Source organism: Pogoniulus pusillus, chromosome 3 (assembly GCF_015220805.1).
Source record: "Pogoniulus pusillus isolate bPogPus1 chromosome 3, bPogPus1.pri, whole genome shotgun sequence".
NCBI classification, from domain to species: Eukaryota; Metazoa; Chordata; class Aves; order Piciformes; family Lybiidae; genus Pogoniulus; species Pogoniulus pusillus.
Genome location: NC_087266.1, coordinates 31,729,092 through 31,749,310, shown reverse-complemented (window position 1 = coordinate 31,749,310; position 20,219 = coordinate 31,729,092). Strand labels below are relative to the sequence as shown.

The 20,219-nt window shown below is 40.4% G+C and overlaps 1 protein-coding gene across 4 annotated transcripts in view; it reads right to left on the bottom strand.

Annotated features, from left to right (window-relative positions):
• Nucleotides 1–20,219, bottom strand: part of TBC1D4 (TBC1 domain family member 4) — a 133,029-nt gene that overhangs the window by 16,316 nt on the left and 96,494 nt on the right. Inside the window, exons 9-15 of one of the 4 annotated variants that reach the window (XM_064174011.1) lie at nucleotides 20,144–20,218; nucleotides 18,914–19,140; nucleotides 16,942–17,088; nucleotides 7,906–8,066; nucleotides 6,793–7,002; nucleotides 3,007–3,165; nucleotides 410–568 (exon numbers count right to left, since the gene is read on the bottom strand). In XM_064174011.1, the coding sequence (XP_064030081.1) occupies nucleotides 410–568; nucleotides 3,007–3,165; nucleotides 6,793–7,002; nucleotides 7,906–8,066; nucleotides 16,942–17,088; nucleotides 18,914–19,140; nucleotides 20,144–20,218 (1,138 nt within the window). Of the gene's footprint in view, nucleotides 1–409; nucleotides 569–3,006; nucleotides 3,166–4,821; nucleotides 4,904–6,792; nucleotides 7,003–7,905; nucleotides 8,067–12,043; nucleotides 12,195–16,941; nucleotides 17,089–18,913; nucleotides 19,141–20,143; nucleotide 20,219 lie in introns of those variants that run through there. The other 3 variants (XM_064174020.1, XM_064174029.1, XM_064174037.1) reach the window with 3 other exon arrangements.

The window sequence follows — 20,219 nt, the reverse complement described above, 5'->3', positions numbered from 1 at the left end:
GCCGCTCTCCAGCCACTCACTGCCCAGCCTGGATTTCTGCTTGGCATTGCCTCAATCCAGATACAAGACCTTGCACTTGGTCTTGTTGAACCTCATGAGGTTGGCTTATGCCTACGTCTCCAGTCTGTCCAGCTCCTTCTGGATGAATCCCTGCCCTCCAATGTGTCTGCTGCACCACACACCTTGGTGTCATCAGCAAACTTGCTGAGGGTGCACTCAATGCCTCCGTTCATGGCACTGACATTTGCTTAGAAGACAGTGAATGGCACACACAGAATGTGTCCTGATGACACAGAAAGTTGTGCTGATACAGGATCTCCAGCAACAGCTTCCATTAAGACCAGTGCATTTCCACTCAAAGACTCATCAAGCAAAACAGCAAAAGACTCCCATCTACAAGTAGACATACCGAGATCTACAAGGATGGCATGCTGTTGAGCTGTCAGTTGTTTCAGAAGTTCTTTGTATGAGATGTCAGGAGGCTGTTGCTTGTTTGGTAGTCTGTGTCTGACTCGGTGCTGTACAGCCAAAAACTGCCATATTTCTCCCCGACGACTTTTTGGTACACCTGCATGTCAGTAAAAAAACCCCAAACAAACAAAAAACAAACAAGGAGCCTGAGTAGAGACATATTTTGGTGCTATAACACAGGAATTTGCACTATCAAAATCTTGCCCTGCCGTACTCTTGGTTGAGCTGCTCCGGAGGATCCCTTAGAAACAGTCATCTTCATACATTGGTGCCTCTGTATTCACAAAGCAGCTGCTCTTCAGTCCCACTAACTAAACATTAACTACAAACTCAAGGTGATCACAATGAGCAGTACATTGGGCAGCTGAGGTACAGGCATCGCTTGTTGTTTCACTTCTGAGCTGTTAGCCTTGTCCTGGAGTCCTGTATACCCCTAAATTCCTCTCTGGTTTGAATAGGAGAGGAAAAGGAGCAAAAAGACCTGTTGTTCCCCTCTTACACACACACACACACACACCCCGCCCTGCAGGCGTGGAGGGAGATAGCAAGGGGCTCTTTCAGCATGAGGGGTGCCCGTGCAATGCCCGCGCTGGAATCGGGCTGTGATTGGCTGTGGTCTTCGCGCCTAGGAAGTAGTAACTCTGCTCTTTGTCTAGGAAGAGTATAAATATTGGGGGACTTCCTGCCTTGGGGTTCCTGCCTTAGAGTTTGCCCGTGCCTGGGAGTTCGTGCCCACCTGAGAGTTCTCCCCACCCCGCCTGGCTAGATTCTGCAGAAGGAGCCCCCAGCGCTCTGCTTCGAAGGAGGCTTCCCACCATTAGCACCCTTTATGCAGGCTCAATAGGCCTTAACGACCCGAATGGCTTCTGAAAGAGAGCCAGAGGACAAGCAGCTGGACCGTCCCTCCTTTCAGCCAGCCTGACTGTGAGTTATTTTGGCTCAGCTTTATTATTAAGTGGGAAATGCTAATATTTAATAGCTCAAGCCTTTTCCAAGTTCTGACTTCCAAAATAGTCAAATTATCTATGGTATCCTTGTAGATCTTCTCAAACGAACTGAATCTGATAATTAAAACCAAACTAATTTTTTCTGTATATAGTTTTGGGGATGGGTTTTTGGGAAAATAAATAACTCTGTTTTTATATAAATTCCTGACTCGGCCGCATTCATTCCCTGCCTCCACAACAAGCCTTCAGCAGGAACAGATGCACAACTACGCGCAGATAACGTTCTGCCTTACTTAGAAAGGCTGAACTTAATTCACAGGTATAAAATAGTGGGAAGTCCACTCCTTCCTTTCCCTTCTTAAAGGGCTGCTCCTGTCCACAGACTTGTAGAAAGAGATACAGATTATAAAATGCTCAGTTACAACCTAAAAGCATTAATGATGCACACCAACGGAGGACATAACCACTCATACTGAAAGACATAGTATCTCTGAAGTCAGCCAAGCCTCTGTAAAACCATAAGCTAAAATAAAATACTGATATTGCACTGTCACATACATCCTCCTGTCATATCTAACTCTGTAAACCAACCTTCAGAAGTCACAATAGATTGTCAACTCTGCTAATACTTTCCAAGCAAATAATTATTCAACAAAAATACAAGTTAGGAAAAGTATATCCTTGTTCGCAACTCTGAACTGCAATCCAATGGCAGATGATAGGGCAGCAAGGTGTGTCATTTGTTGGCAGTCTTCTGCAGGTCATTAACACAAACTGCCTTATTTCTACCACAGCTTCCTTTGTTAGCAATTTAATCCACCCTTCTGTACCAGAGCCACTTTAAAGACAAATTTTCAGCATCTATAACACAGACATGAGATTCTATGCAAAAAGGGCACAGCACTGCAGTATTTTATTCCCTCTGACTTCCTTTCTGGCCTATGGCTAGGCCACAGGAAGATCTACCAGGAGTCAAAATCTCCAGACCATCACCTGAGGAAAGAAAACACTAGAAGATCATATTCCAGACCCTACAAGGCATGGTTGTTCTGACTTTCTGAAGCTTGGTTGCGATCCCATAGGCTCTCGGTACAGCCCACACTAGATATTATGGTTCTGCTTTCTCAGCAAGTAAAGTCAGAACATCTGAAACTCACAAGTCAGTTGGATAAGAACTACAGATCAAAAACCAGAAGGTCACAGTGTTAGCTACAGAAGCTCCAGATGCAGTCTTTGATATAATAATACATGGGCAAAAGGCATTACTTTCATGAGCATGACTGTACGTGCTTCTGCATTGCTCACATTCTAAGCTGCAGACGCAGCAGAACCTATTTTCTGCTTGGCAGCAGGAGGTGGGTAAATTTACAAAAAGAAGGTAATTACTTTGTGATTTTGCACCACTGGAAAAAGTGTACTGCTGGCACATTCTTCTTGGTAGCAAAAGGGAATAAATACATTTAAAAACAGCAACAACAAACCCCAAAAACCCACAAAAAAAAAAAAAACAAACCCAAAACAAAACACCAAAAACCCCCCAAACCTCAATCTTTAGACTTCATAGCTGAAAGCTGTCCTACATAAATACCTTCTTTCAAAGTGGAATGAATATCTTCCATGTCACATCGGATTTTGGCTCTGCAGTTAATTAACTTCTTATCCCAAACATTTATGACATCTTTCTGACAGGTACCAACTTCATCATAATCCAGTTTCACTTTTCTTGATTGGAGCTCATCTCTGCTTGCTAGAGCACAGAACACAAAGGAAGAGCACACAGAAAGCCAGAACATTAGAAAATCGCAAGAGACATCAAGTATGCAAAACCCACCCAAGTTAGATATATCTACCTGGTTAATCTGACTAGGGATAAATACACATTCCACAATTTATCAATTGTGAGCTGAGATGAGGCCAGTCTTTCATCATAAAATGCTGCAGGTAACAATTTAACTACTGTTATTAGGCCATGAACGTTACTAATTCATGAAATACATGAAAGCATTTCTTGAGGCTTGGAGTAAGAAGGAAAACCCACTTAACACAGTCAACTTCACCACATTGGCTTCTTTTTCCAACTGCAAAAACATCTTTGATCATTTTTCTCTTGTTTATATTGCACATTACAATTGTTTTAGTATGGAAAGTCCCAAACATGAATGTTTAAGTTAGAGATTTAGACAAGTAAGCCAGACAAGTCCTCCAAACTGAAGTTGGTTACACTGGTTCCAGTTTTCACATGTCCCCTAAGAGAGTGATAGGAGCTCTTGGCACTGCATCCTGGCATCATCATGCAGACTAGCAGTAAACAGAATGACTCAAAACAAACCATCTATGCTGAAGCACAGAAGTCATGCTGCTGTAAACTTGAAAGGTTTGCTGCCCAGCACTACGCAGCACAAAGTATCCTGGAATTCATGAAGGAGCAGCTTTCATTTCCATTACTGAGAAAACTGTGGTTATTTTATTTTGTGTATCATGCATGCTGAAAAATACTCCAATTCCTCATAGAACTCATGTAGAAAATTGGAATCAAAACTGAATGCGTCTGAGTTTAAAAATACAGGTTTAATTACAACTGGACTGAATTCTACATTTCACAACATGATCTCCAACAGCTGCAGTCAAATTTATCATGATTTTCTCTCAACTGGCACATATTACTTCCTTCTTGCAGAAGTCTCCTTCCTCTTACAGATGTAACCCCTGCCCCACCATCATCTCTAGGTGAAAGCAAGCTCTCACTCATGTTTTTATATGCCCTGCAAGAAAAGAGAATCACTTCCTTCACCTAATCATCTTATTTTGGATACAGCCAATATTGGATGAGTCCACTGCCTAGCCCACTCAAAAACTGTAAGTGACAAAAGATTTCCAAAGATGCATGCTACATCTCTGAGGCTGTATCTATTCCAGACTATAGGGTGTCCTGTAGGAACAAATGTTCTGCAAGCTACAGTACACTTCCATAAAAATGTAAATGTGATCTCACCGTAAGAATTCGTGGTTGAAACAGGGTTAACTTTAAGTGCTACCCAACTGCTGTATGATTTCATCTGAGGATGCTCACTCTCATAAGCAGTATGCAACAGATCCAAGACAATAATAAAATATTTCAGTGTGACAACACACTCCAGGATTAAATGCACAGATGATCATTCATTAATGGTACTTTGGCTCTGCAGTTACCTCTTGTGAAAGTCAACAACTTGCCTGTTGATCATACTTGACCTACCTTCTATGTCACCCTTGTAGCTATACTTGTTGAAAATTTTCCAAATCATTGCTAGATGGCCTGCAACTTTTTCTAGTTCTTGTATTTCTAGGTCATCTACTAGAAAAAAGCAGTGTGCAGCTCTAAGGGAAAAAAAAAAATCTGATTTGTGCAATTCACAGAACTTACCTTCTGTAAGACAAAAAACTAATAGCATTCAAGTCTCCTCGACAGCAGAAGGGATAGGAAAAGAGCTTCTATTAATATTTTGTACATAAAAATCAACAAAACATTAACAGAAACACCACTAAAAACAATTCACAGAATTACAAAATGTTAGGGGCTGAAAGGCACCTCTGGAGTCCACAGCAATTCCAGTCTTAAGCCAATAACATACAGCTGAATAAATCCACAGCTAAGAACCTGGCTTGAAGAAAATAAATGGCTGCATTTCTATAGTCACATTTCCCATCTGTGAGATCTACATTTAATTGTAGGCCAGGATGTCAGCCATTGATTGAACCATCACTTGTTTAGGATCTATCAGTTTAGAATCTATCATCACTTGTTTAGAATCTATCTCCTGTCCATAAAATGGCCTGTGCTACAGTAGCCCACTGTAACCTAAAGACAGATCTTAAGAAAGCTTAGTTTTCACCTTTTGAAAAGAAGATGATGATTTTTCCTTAGTGAGAGCAAGAGTTTCACTAGCAGTACTTATGAACCTGCATGTAAGACTGGAGACGTGTTTCTTGGAGCAAAACCCAAGATGTGGGTTGGCAGATGAGGGACAGTTTGGAGTCACCACTGCTGACACTTCTGTTTTCACCACAAACCATTCTGTAGTCAGAACTTATTTTCTATATAGCCATTACAGAATGGAAGTAACTGAGTCTTAAGGAATTAGACTAACAACACTTTTCAGTACCTCCAGCCACTCAGGGCAGGTACAGAAAAAAAGTTTGTCCCTCAGCAGTTCATACTACCTGAGAGAGTAACATGAAATTAGTCACTACAAAGGATGTCCAGCTTCCCCACCCCACTACAGTAGAGTAACTGCTCGCTAAAACAATAAATTGAAATTTTGGCTGAAGTGAAAACAGAGTTGTCTGTAGATGTTCCCTATGAATCTAGGAGTTTCCTCAGAAGTGTGTGTCAACAGGGAAACAAACTGTAGAGAGAATGCACAGAGAAATACGCTTCTTGTGTAGGGAATACATCCAAGGATGTATGCTTGTAGGCACATAGAAAGATTTTTGTCCTGCTGTTTTTTGTCTTTACTCTCTCTGCCTTCTCAGTAAATACCACTGAAGAAGGAAAAGGAGTTAACTGACCTTAAAAAGATCATTATGTTTTGTTTGAAGATTCAGACTACCAGATACATAGGAGAAGATGAAGGCAGCAATTGCAGAGGACACTTGAGATCTCTTTTTAACTTGCACCAAAAGCTATTAGTCTATTTTAATTAATAACTTCTGTATGCTAGGATAGACACTGCACCCTATCTTTTATTTGTCTAAGTCTTGACAAGTCATAATAAAATATCTTAGTCAGAACCTCAGGCAGCTGACAACTCAGATGGGTCAACTTCAGATTCCCCCAAAACCGAACTGAATTTTCAGTGTACAGTGCCTGTCTTCTGATAACAGAACTTTCTCAGAGACCTCAAAGAGACAGTTGCTCAAAAATCACATCTGGATTCAAAGATCTATAGACTATCACTGTGATATGGTTAATGAAGAACAGAAAGGCTGGACAGAAATGTCACGTGCTGCAAAGAACTGAAAAGAGATATAAAGAGTAAGGTTTATCATACCTAAGTGTTCACACAGTATCTATTATTATGTGTCCACATTAGAATTCCTAGACTTAAATAAGCTTGAACATAGACTGTAGCAAGCTTTGTCTAACATCCACTTAAAAAAGGAAAAGTTATCACCTTCTTCTTTAATTAAGGTGATGCATTAAGAGATGGCAAGTAGACAGAGAATCTGGTAGACAGTGAGATGCATCTAGGCAAACGCAATTTTTTTCTAGCAATGTTAGCCAAAATATTAGAGAACAGTCTGCCTTTTCGAGGTGCCCAACACCAGTGGAGTTTTCAGCTTCAGGCAGCAGCATTTGTAGTAAGTTTTTAGGGGTATTTGCTAAATGGCTAACCTTCCAGCTTCTGGTTTTCTTTTTCCATTCGGAGCAAAAGGATTTGTTGATGGATGGCTTTTCTCCACAAACTTTGTAGTTCTTCTGAGTTTTTCCTCTCTCCAGTTTTATCGGGACCATCTTCATTTTGCAGTACTAGAGCAAGTGGGTCCTCCTCCAGGGGTGGAGCAAGAGGAGATAATGGTAATAACTCATTTCCATCATGATCATCTGCAAAAGAATCAGAAAGCTATTATGGGAAACTCAAATTGTTTGACATGTCACAAAATTTAAGTCATAGCAAAACTAAAAATGTCCTTCACACTCAGCAGTGAGCTGTCGATTCCAAACACATAGAAAACTCACTTCAACAGTAGAGAATTCCTTTCATTTAAATGAACTAAAGTCGTATTTAAATGAACCAAAGCTAATTTAAATGCATATTTAAATGAACCACTATTTCAACCCTTTTCCCTGCTATCTTCTAGCAGTTACAAAGAGGAAGTTATACATAAAGTCTCCCTTACAGCTGAGCTTATTCACTGCTGTGATTTACCACAGGTTCTATAATAAAAGTAACTTTTCCCATCTGCTAAGCTGCACTACAGACAGTGCTATAGCACTTTATGGTAACTAAGTATCGAGTCTGTCATTTACCTACAGTTGTGAATTCTGACAACAGGACTTTATCAACATAGCAGGATTTCAGATATTGCTCCCTTAAATGAACTACAGCTATATGAAATATTGACACATATAAACAGGTATTGTATGTGCAGCATAAGGACAAGGCAGAAAATGTACTATTTTCTGCAAACGCTGCTGTTACGGAAACAGGCTAGGGTAAAAATTTGCTAACTCTTAAAGAGGTTATCTTTGTCAGCAAAAGGCAGTTCTTCATCTACTTGCACAGCCACAGCAGATTGCAATTCACTTGATTTTGATGACAGAATGTTTTGTTCAAAGCAAAGATTTAAAGCCATCTAAGCACACTCTCTAGCGAGGTTCTAGCAAGAATATTGTTATTGAGCTGATCCACTTCTCCCTTTCATATTTTCACATATTGTAGCTCACTATAGTAATAACTATTCAGTAAAATCTGCTTGTTTATTTTCTTTAGAAGCACACACAGACCTGGATGCTGCATCTTGGCAGGAGATTTATTCATAGGTGAAGCTACCTGCAGGAATATTCTCCGCCGCCAGGAAATGCGGCGAGGTGTAAGCGTTGCCCCCACAGCATTTAGAGATTCACTGCTGCAGATGGTTGATGTTCTTTTCTTTCCATCCCCATCACTGAAGGAAAGAAAAAGCAAGTACAGTGATCAAAGTCAGTTATCTTGGCAGGGGAAACAAAATAATTTTAAAAGTCTTTATTAATTCTGTCTAACATACAACCAAACCTGCAGGAGCATTTGCTGGTAAGTTTTAGAAGGCAGAGCATGCTGTGTGAGGTTCTCCTTGACTACAGAAGTGCCCAATTGTTTCCTTGTAACAAAAGTGCTGTGAAGTCTGCACCATATACCACTAGGAAGAATTCATAGCATTCATACAGTGCTCAGCTGGAAGCTCAGAATAAAAGCTAAACTTTCTGAGGAGCTAAAAGAAAAACATAGTAATATTTCACCTCTGAAATAGAGAGTAATGGATTTTGGTTTGCCATACATTAGTCTTAAAGAGCTGATAACGATGCAATACCCTGAAAAGCACAGATATTGCTTTAGCAGAGCATAATGCTCCATTTAGCGCCATCTTAAATGGAACAGTGAGCTCACAGGCAAATGTTGGAGGCAACACTTCTAGCCTTCTCATGCAGTCTCTGCCCTACGCTTCAGCGCTCACACAAATGGGGTCAAATGTCTTCATGTTTCATTAGCATCTCCAGATGAAGGAAGAGAGTCTTTGCAAACTCCTACCACAATGACTGGAAGAGAGCTTATCTCCTCCCTCAGTTGCCATGCACAAATACATTTACACAGTCATTTTAACAGTACCTTTTGTTTCTGGAAGAGGAAAGGAGAAGATACAGGGAAGCTTTACTGGGAGGTCATTTTAAGAGGACACCAAGCTAACCTCTCTACAGACTACTGTCAGATGAAAGTACATTTGTAAATACTTGAGCTACTTTCAGAAACACTTCAGCACTTTGCGTTTGTGGTGGTAGTAACACAGGTGCAATAGTAATGAGTACATCAATTATCTACCGCAAATCAGTCCATGCAATGTCAAGAGTGCAACACACAACTAAAGGTTTCTCAGGAAATGAGCATCAAACAAGGAGCTGCATCTGCAGCTTCATCACATGGAAAAATGTTGTATCAACACAGCACCCTATGAGTAATCTCCATGCTTCAGTTCAAGTCCCTAAAAAGAGTGACATGAAAGGAAGCCCAGAACGTTAAGTGTTCACTCCGCTTTCAGTGGTTAAGTCAGTTGCAAATGATAACATTGCCTGCCAGATGCAGGCCATCTCTCCACATCTGACTTGCACAAAAGGAGAGATCTGCAAGAGTCATCTTCATACATACATGTTTCAGCTACATCAGCCTATCAGCTACACCATCTCAATCAACCTTTTTCACATCATATACTTTGTGCTGAATGATAATCCACCAAGCTAGAACTTGCCTTTTTGGTGACTTCAACAACTGCCTGGCATCTGTAAGCCACAGTGAGTAAAATTAGATTCGCTATCATACACAGACTTCAGCCCCTGCTTCCATTTCCTGACAGAGAAAGAATTATGTCTTCAAGCTCACCTACCCAGCTTTAGGCGCTACCCCTGCTCTAATCTAAGAAGAGTGCTACAGGCTGGGAGCCCTGGGTGTTACCAGTCTGAATTACTCTCTACTCCTAATTTAGATCTGAGTGCCTCAGTTCCCTATGCATCATACTATCAGTAGGTGGTCTCAGGAGACTACCACCTGGCACTGTAACAGTACCAGAAAACCCTGTGACATTTTCTTTGGCTAACTGTCCTAGGTCTTTGGCGATGGGCTAACCACTGCTTGTGCTACCTAAACACGGACTACAAAACTAATTTGGAATTTAGAGGTGCTGTTTTCTAGAGGTGTTTAAATTCAACAACTCTTCAAAACTAGGTATAGAGTTTGGATATATTAATCATTTTATAACTTGTGTTCCTATAAAAAAAAAGAAACAAAACTACTTCTCACTATTTCAGATCTTGCATATCACATGCTAGAACACAAACAAAAGGAGTCATTCCAGGGCTTACCAAATAGAAGCTATCCAACAAGGGAATGAAAACTTCCTTTCTATTGCTATGTGTAAACACCTACATTTAGCTAGTGTGCCCCCAAACACACACACAGTCCTAGGAAATGTGTTCAACTTAGAGTAGGGTATGAAACAAAGCTGCTTATGTATTTGAGTAACAGAATTTACAACAGGATGGATTAGATTTGCAGAGGATAAAGGTGCACACCTTGCCATATTCAATGGAAGGCAAGGCCACCTGTGAAAACATTAAGATCTAGGAAGAAAAGGAAAGAAAATATCCTCATGTCAAGCAAGACAGACAGAAAAAGCCTATCTTAACACCAGAACTGAAGGTGTGAACCAATACCCCAACAGAGTAAAAGCAGGAAGTAGTCACAGTAAAATGGTAGCGTCTCCTGTCTTGTGATGAAATGGTTCAGAAGGTTGGTGCAAAAAGCATGAGTTGACTGTTACATATTCCCCACCTTGAAACAGCAGTTGCACAATACTTAGTCCCCAGACTTTATCATCTCTTATACCTAAATTTAACTGTCGTGCTTTACTCTTGGTCATATCTGCAAGACTACTTCAGGTTTTAAGGTAGTCAGGCAGGTAGGTGCTTTGCTCACACAGGCTAACACCACCTCATACACTTCCTCCAAACAGGGTGGGGCTAAAGAAAAAAGTGTATTCATCATCAGTTACCAACTGCCCGCAAAATCAGGAGGTTTATTAATGTGAGCAGAGAGGCCATGAGCAAAAGTAACTCCAAAACAACGGTAACTAAAATGGAGTTTACTACTGAAAGCACAGTAGAGTGCTTCTACTACGCTACTTTCCAGCCTCAGAAAATAAGAGACTTTCATGACTTTCCTATCAGGGCACTGAAACTGAGCTTAAAATACTCATGAGAACAACCCTTAAGAATCCTTAAGACTCTGTTTTGATAACACACAGGCTCACATATCTACATGGCTGCCAAGTCAACTAGCAGAAACAGTCCAATTATTAATTTCAAATTATAATTATGTCTTCCACCTTAACAAAAACTTGCTACCTCAAACTCCAGAAATCTTGAACTGCTCTATAAACTATCCATTATAGAACCTAGATCCTGAGGCAAAGAAGAAGATGAGTATTTCTTGGGTTATTCAGTGACATAGCCACCAAGAAGTAAAAAATGTAGCTGCTTTCTACACATTTCTGTCCTGCTGCAATCTAGCAACAACTGAGCAGGATGAAATGCATCAATGCACTAAAAATTAAGAAGTGGCCATATATAAAATCACAACAAACTATGCATTTAAGAGCTGATTTGCAAGCCAGGACATGCCTGCAAGAATTTAATTGCTTTATTTATTTATTTCCAGAAAATAACAACTAGATTATGGTACAGCTTCTACACCAGAATATTTCAGCTTGGTAAAACAGACATATGAAAGGGCAAAGCCAAATAGTCAGATGGAGGAATTCCATAAAATAGATAGATATATATATATTTTTACTTTCTGTTTTCAGAATTTAATTTCCCTGCCATGCAGCTTGGAAAATTATACAATATAATATTTAAGCCTCACAGTTCAGCTCGAAGAATAAAGGCGTTCCATAAGGCTACTTAGGCTATGGTCCTATCCCAACACAGAAATCAAAATGCATTCCTCAGCTTGTATGCATTAGAAAGTGAAAACCTATGAATTCAATATGATGTCTCAAATATTTCAGCCTCTACTTTCATCCTTAAGCCTTTAGAAACAATAACTGAAGCACTCGAGAGTACAGAACATTGTTCATCTAAGCTGTGTATCTCAGGTAACTGCACCTCAGTTTCATCAAAGCATCATCCCATTCACAGGTGTATTAGACATTGTATAGTAAGAAGACGAGCCAGCTAGCTCTAGAGAAAAGAAAAAAAAAGGAAAGTGAAATAAAAGCTAATTGCTTGGTTTCAGTTACCTAAATGCTTGCCAAACAGTTCTTAAAAATGTTTCTAAAGGCTGATATTCAAATCTACAAAGCTACCCAGTTTCTTGTGAACTCTACACAATACTTACCTGAATTACCTTGCTCTTGAGTCCATGCAAGTCAAGTGACCTGAGAATAAATACTCTTGCTGCTCATGCCAAGGTTTGAATTCTTCTACACTTTGCTTTCATTTCAATTTCTTCTCTTGATTGCTCTAAATGGCAATTGAATCAACTTGACCTACTTTGCAATTTGGAGGCTGCGATAGTACAAAATCCCCCAGATCAAGTATGGAAAGACAGTTAATATTTCAACTCTCAGGACTTAAGCTGGCAGAATGGTATATGTAGGCCTAATACATGAAGTATTATTCTCCTTTGGAAGAAAGAGAAACTAGTTGTGATCAGTTTACAGCTTTTTATTGGTTTTCACTTGTGTCACATATTTTCATGCTGAATAATTAATTTCTGCTATTTCATTCAAAGAACAACCTCAAGTATTTTACCTTCTTCATAAAATAATAAGCTGTTTTTAAAAAGCAATCTGTTCAAATTCAAGTGACAATAAATCAGCTTAAATTATCCTTGCATAACAATGCAATTAACAGAGACATAGTCAAACCTATGCTGAAGGCTGCCACATTGTCAAAAGTGCTGCTTTTATTTTTCTATTAAAATCTCTGATTCTCCAGTATCCTAGCTTTAAGGAGTAGCTGCTGAATAAAAGCCAGAAAATAAACAGAAATTAGAGAAATTAAATTTACAACTAGATCATGCTCTCAAATTTCTCTTTGTTTACCTCTGTGTTGGCAGGGTTGGGGTTTTTTTGTTGTTGTTGTTGCTTTGGGGTTTTGTAAAAGGTTAACCCTCCTGAGGAAGTGGTCTTGACCCTGACCCCAGGTCCTCCTGATCCCTCCCTGGGGGTGGGTCCAAACACTACCAGGTGTGGCAGTTAGCCCCCTCCCACTTCCTGTCTAAATCCCTATAACAACAGAGGAACTTCCTGTTACTTTGTCTCTTGCTCTGCCTCCCTGCTTGCCAGCATCACCATCCTGTTTCCTGGTACTCTTTGTTTTACCACATGGCCATATCCCACGAGGCGGACAAAACCACTGCCATCAAATCTGGTTGCATATATATATATGTCATATCTTGTTTTCCCTTCTCTATACCTTTTGTAACTTCCCTACCTCAAATATCTGTTATTTATTGTTAAAGGTTTTTTTTTTTTTTTCTTCTTTTAACTTCCAAATAGAAGTGAGACTATTTATTTGGGCGTACTTTACCTTTCCTTTCTCTACATCTAATTCCTTTTCTTTGGGAAAGAAGGGGGAAGAGGGAAAGGTATCTTATAAATTGTTATTGGTCCTATTAACTTTATTTGAGTCTCTGGAAAATTTAAACAAGAACCGAGACAGGTTTTCCCCCCCATTCTTTAATGTGCTTTTGTTCAACATTAAGCACTGCACAGAACTCCTGCGAAAAGTCACAGCTATGCGGACCATTGCCAGCCTAATCTACACTCACAGGAGAATGCTAAATAAACCTGACATTGAACCTACTGGGATAGAAGATGGTTCATTCTGTGATAAACAGCCAAAGGAAAACAGCAAACAAACCAAACAACCAATAAACCAAGTCACAAGAAAAAGCACACCAAAAAAAATGTTGAACTCCCTCTCATTCCCAAACATGATGGAACAAGGTACATTTGCAAGTTAAATCAGGGAAAGTATAAAGAGATTCAGACACCATCACTTGGACAGTATTTTTCATTCATCATCAGCCAGTTCAAGTGACAGATGGATGACCCAAATCATTCTTACCATATTAATATTATTCATCCATTTCTTCTTTGTGACTGTATCTGTCGTACTCGTTTCATGAACCAAACTACACACCAACATTTCACCCTCGCTACTGCAATTTCATTACCATGACAGTTCAGGCCCAACTGCTCCCAGCAAGATCTATACCTTACAAGATGCCAATTTCACAACAGTTTTCATACAGATTCAAGAACAAATGATAACAGAAACCTGCACTCTATAAAAATTTAAGTAGAAATAAGATGGGCTTTTGGGATTTATTCCTCATTCTAAGATTTCCATATCTTACATTTTAAACTCTATTGTAACGAAACATAGTATCTTCACTAGCACACATAACTCCAGAAACAGTAATATCTCAAGAACTTGCAATTAGCTGACATTGAAGTACAGTTTTAATGTGACACTCAGTAACTACATTGCCCCCATCCAGAAAGTTAGGTTTAATGGAATCCAAATGCTTACACAAACTTCTGCCCTAGTGAGGCCACATTTGCAATACTGTGTCCAGTTATGGGCTCCACAGTTCAAGAAGGACATAGAACTGCTTGAGAGAGTCCAGCACAGAGCCACAAAGATGATTAAGGGAATGGAGTATCTCTCTTAAGAGGAGAGACTGAGGGAGCTGGGGCTCTTCAACTTAAAGAAGAGGAAAGTGAGAGGTGACCTCAGTAATGCTTATAAATATGTAAAGGGTGATTGCCAGGAGGATGGAGCCAGGCTATTTGTTCAGTGATGCCCAATGACAGGACAAGGGGCAACAGGTGGAATTTGAGGCATAGGAACTTTAATGTAAACATGAGGAGGATTTTTTTCCCTGTGAGGGTGACAGAACCCTGGAACAGGATGCCCAAGGGGAGGGTTATGGAGTCTCCCTCTCTGGAGATATTCAAAACCTGTTTGGACACATGCCTGTGTGATATGGTATAGGTGATCCTGCTCTGGCAGGAAGATTGGACTGGATGAACTTTCAAGGTCCCTTCCAGCCCCTGACATTCTGTGAACTGACCTGGGCACTTACTCAGTTTGAACCAAGTTTGCTAACCAGAGGCAACATAGAAACAAAGTTGGGACTGGAACCCAAACGAGAGGTAGTCCTCAGGAGACAGTTAATTTTCTTTTCTTTTTGGCTGGCTCTCTGTACACCCTGCTGTGCACTCAGCAGTTTCTTTAATTTCAACTTCAATAATTCACCTGATACTTAGTCTAATGCTCCCACAGCGTAGTAGGGAATGGAATATCTAGGCATCCAATTCACTTACACAGTAACTATTATTGGACATAAAGGTTATACAGGTGATACCAAAAGCCTACTTCTACACTGAACAAGATGTCCACCTCCTCTCTCAAATTTCAAAAACATACACTGCTTATTCCTCATTCATTTGTGCTTGAATAAAAAGGTGGTGGCACCTTAAAGTGACTTCCTCTTCAAAAGTGTGAAGTATTTCTAAGACTGGCTTTGATGTCAGAAGAATTAGGCAAAGACTAGTTTATATTATCTCTTCATTAAAATGTGAATCTAGACAACTTACCATTTACTTGTCCTTCTCTGGAGACATTCAAAACCTGCCTGGATGCGTTCCTTTGTGACCTACTCTAGGAGGGGAGTTGGACTAGATCATCTTTTGAGGTCACTTGCAACCACTAACATTCTGTGATTCTGTGTAATTCTGTGATGCTTCTTAAAAGCTGTGCAATTGAGGTGTGAACAGAGGTGGGGCCAACTGTCACTAAGGCTATGCAGTGATCTTCCTGTAAGGATGTCTCACCTTACCCCACTTGTCCACAAGTTTATTGTGTTGGATGAACCTAAACTGTAGAAGTTTTCTACTAGGTGGTTTGCAGTTGTGTCTACATCACAGTTTTTGCCTGCATGCTGAACACCAATTACAGATTAGAGGCCTGAAAGAGACAAGGTAGGATACAATGTTCTTAAGGAGATATATACTTTGTATTTATTCTAACCTTTAAATTGTTAAAGATAACTAATTCAAACTGTATCTTAAAGCCACCTTTAGTTCAACTGCCTCTCACATTAGTTTGATATATAAACATTATGTAATTTCTTACAGTCTGCTTTAGAATTGAGATGAAAATTAATCCATGTGTAATGAAACTGCATTCCATGAGATTAAAATATTGCCACCCCTAAAAACTCTCACACCTAACTTACACAACTAAAATCCCCATGTATTAGAAGTCCTAACACTCCCCAAATCCATATCTCATCAACACTTGATTTTGGTAAGAATGTAATCTACTGTTATTTTTACAGTGAGAAACTGCCACAAAAGCACCTTCTACAACTCCACAGTTGTCTGCTGGGAACAATTAGGAAAGGGGCACACTCAGAGATGAAGAGTACCAGAAACACAAATATGGTTCACTGAACAAGGAGACTGATGAAGGAAAAAGCTGCCATTGACAGGTGAGAAATAAAAAGGCCAGCAACTGGTGAAAAAAAAACCCAACATCATGAAGTTCAAAACTACAGCTCCACTTTATTCACTATGGGTCTGCTTCAGAAAAATAACCTACACTGTTTCCTCAAGCACCTTTCTGAAGGAGAGTCTATTCTGAAAGAGAAGTGTGACTTCCAGTCCTATACTCAGAGTTTTATACTGATGGCAGAAAGCTCTTTTTTTATCTTCACTTCTTCTCTTCTGCACTTCAACTGGAAGTTATGTGCTGAATCTCTCTAAGCATCTCACAGCTACCATCACCCACCTAACTTGGCATTTCCCCTTCTTCATGCACAAGCATCCCATATTAGTACTGCACACTCTTCACGTTTCTCTTTTGATATTTTCACATGCAATAATCACAGCAACACATGCTGGTTTGCATTCAGCACAGAAAGCGTTAAATTGGTGTGGCACTCCTAAAAACAATAGCACTTGAAGTGATAAACCAATGCAGGAGATTTGCAACACTGCAATGGAAATAGCTCACGGCTACTAGATGCCAGCAGACAAGGCTCTAACTTTAACAGGCTTTTTTTTCTGCCAAAAAAAAATGCATTGAGGAGTTAGGAATTCTGTTAGAAATGCAGGAGCACAAGGCAGCATGGAAGAGATCCCATGTGCTGCATTGCATCACGAATCCTGTTGTTAAGCTGGTGGCAGTGAAGAACTAGGCAGGAGACAATGCTCTCACCTCTTTGAAAGGTCACTTTCTGAATGCTGGAGCAACCTTCCTGAGCCCTGGTAAAAGCTTTTCAGGAAAGAAGGGGCAGAGACAGAGGAGGGGAGGCCAGATGATGCAGATTCACTCTCATTGAGAGCGCGACGAACCCCAATAGGACTGTGCAGGCAACAAGAGAACATAGCAGATGGGTCAGCATGGGTTTGGGTACAACAACAAAACATCCAGATTAAAGATACTGGCCAAGAGCTTCATCTTGGCTTAGTTACTTTGTTTCCCAGAAGACAAAACGTACCGAGTCTACTGAGCAGTTTTCCTGATGATACTGACTTTGCTGTTGCAGTTCATTTCCTTCAAAAACTACCTCAGTGCAATTGCAGAAGAAGCAGACCATATTATTTCTTTAGCCAAACTTACGCTAAAAGCAAATTCACAGAAAGAATCTCTGTAACATTTAGAACATGTTCTTAGAAATCTGCTTCAGATGAACCATCTCATTTCCCCCCTTCAGTTTCCTCTGGCTTTTGTGAACAATGTGTCTTGCTATAACACATTAGAAAGCAGAGTATTTAAATGCTAGATTATTGGGTCAATTCTTGTGCTCAAATCATGAGAGATAGTCCTACTACACAGTTAAACATCCCCAAGGTAACAGTAACAAGCACTGAGGATATAGTAATTAATTTAGTTTCTTTTACTTAATGTTTTTGATCAATCCTCAATAGAAAATGACAAAAGCAAAAATCTGAGTCTAGAACCAAGTTATTACAAACTGTTTTGACTGAAAATCTGCTGACGAAGCCATTTAATCAGCAACTTCTTCTAAGTTATTACAAAGAAGTGAAGTCAGCAAGTTTTTCTGTTTGAACTGTCAGGGTTTCCTGTTTGCATACAACATGGTCAGTGGGAAAAAAAAAAAAAAAAAACAAAACAACAAAACAAAACCAACCAAACCAAAACAACTCAAGTTTATCTTAGTAAAACCCACGCTATTTATCTCTTCAGAAACACAATGTAATAGAGGTGGTTCAAGGCTAGTTTCTTGCCCCTCACTCCCTTCCAGCATCTTAAAGAGAATAAACTTGTGTTGCCTTTCTCTACTAGTTGGTGTGGAATTCACATTGACATTTCAAACTAGGTGAGAATTATTACTTAAAGCCATTTTAAGAAGGAGTCCACAAAAAGAATAATTGCACTGAAAGAGATTAGTAGTTTGGAGAAAATTCTCCTTCAACAGGAAAAGTTCACGTCATGTGGGCCTGAACCTTGTAAATGTTTTGGAGTTTACATGGCCACGTACTGCAGGTTGTGAGTATGGAGGCAGAGAGAGTACAACTAGAGGCCCATAATTAACAGTGAGGACCTCTTCTGACTGAGGCAACTCCTGAAGGAACAGTGTTCCACTTGTTAATAGCTGGAGTCTCCAAAGAGGAAAGGGAAAGAAGCTACATAGGGAAGTTCTAGAGAAACAGGGAAACTGCATATTCAGTAGAGGGGGATTAAAATCCTTAAGTCCATTACTGAGACTCCTTACTAGTTTTAATTCTGGACACACTCTAGGAGCTTTGGCTAACACAGTGACAGATACTTGAAGCTGTCAGTGCCTTTTTCATCCTGGCATAAAATTATCATGTTACCTATCTGCAGTGAAGAGTGGCAAAGGTCTCTTTTCCAAAGGGCCTAACTATCAACACTGCCAAAAAGGCTCAGCTGAAAGCAGACAAATAAATAGATTGGTGACAGCATCCAACCTGACGATCGATTTGCTGGACTGATGCTTCCCCTGAATGGCTAATTCAAGGATTAGTAGAATTAAAGGAAAGCACTGAACAATTCCGGGGCAGAGAAGACAGGATGAAAATAAATAAATAAATATATCCCAGAGCAGTGCAGAAACAGCTTTCATAAGAAAGAACACGGGCCAGGCTCGTGTACTGAAACTGCAGGATACAGCAGACATGGGGCACAGCATGCCCTGACTCACCTTGTTGCCTCAACGCAGTTCTGCCGCAGCAGCGGGGACCGGACACTCTGGGACCGCCCGTTCTGAAAGGTTATTCTCCGCCTGGCACTGGAGGGTGGGTGGCTGAAGGTGTGTGCACGCCTCCTGAACTGGGGAGAGTCTGAGTCTTCCTCGGGAAACGGCTGCCAGGCTGAGGACACGGGGGACGCCGGAGGAGTCGCTGGTGGGGAATCGCCTGGTGAAGCGTCCTGAAAGGAAGTGCTGGTGAAGTAAGGCCTGCTGCTCTGTGCCCTGCAAGAGCTCTGGTCTAACCCCATCGGCCATGCGCCACACCAGGGCACCACAGCCTCTCCCCCTTCTTGGTCATGGCCTATTGTATGCTAATTATCATCAAACCCAGACGTCCTTTGATAATTTAATCTGAACTAGCAAGCATCCTTCTTTAAAGAGGAGAGGAATAAAAACACATATACACAATGCAAAGAACATACTAATTATTCTAGGCATCCTCTCACAGTGATCGGCATTCCAGCTACAGGACTTGTGGCTCTTTCAGGCAAACATAGGAATTGAAAAGAATAGGGAAACTGCCATTAGCTAGTTTCCTCGACATATCACGAGCATACTTCCTGTACCGTCACAGTGATATCCTGGAAGAGAGACTGTTATTACACAGTCAGTTTACGAGCAGCTGTAGCAGGAAAACCCTAACAGAATCTTCTTCTCCTGGGAAAACCAGCAACCAATCCTCCCAATCGTCATATGAGGTACAACATTAAAAACAGGAAACAAAAAGAAAGTGAACCGAGTTCCACCCGCTCACCCCCGCACAGCATCCCCAACAGCCCGCTTCAGGTAAGAAAAAAACTCTTACTTCCCTAAAGCAGCTATTACTTACAGAAAGGATTCTTCACCTTCAGAGCATTTCCTTTTGTTGAGATATGACCTTTTAAAATTGCTTCAGTGAAACAAGGCAGAAGCTGCTCAGAAATTCCCTGCTTTAGCAAAAGCAAGGGAAGTGTAGAAAAAAAAAGAACTGGCAATCAAACAATAGATAAAAGCTGAAGCTTCAAGTCAGCATATATGTCAGCTTTCTTACACACTCTGCCTCCCAGTGGAAACTCTTACTTAAGTTTTGTAAACTGACGTGCTTCGTGCTACTTCCTTCAAATCAAAGCAGCCTGCCACATTTACGCTTCATTAACATCCTTGCGTGAAAATGTGCCAGTTTTGACTAAGCTACTTACGTACCCTGTCAGAAGCAAGGCTGTTGCAGCGCTCAAAGCTGTCCACGCTTCCCAGGCGGCCTCGCATTCTGTTGGCTCCC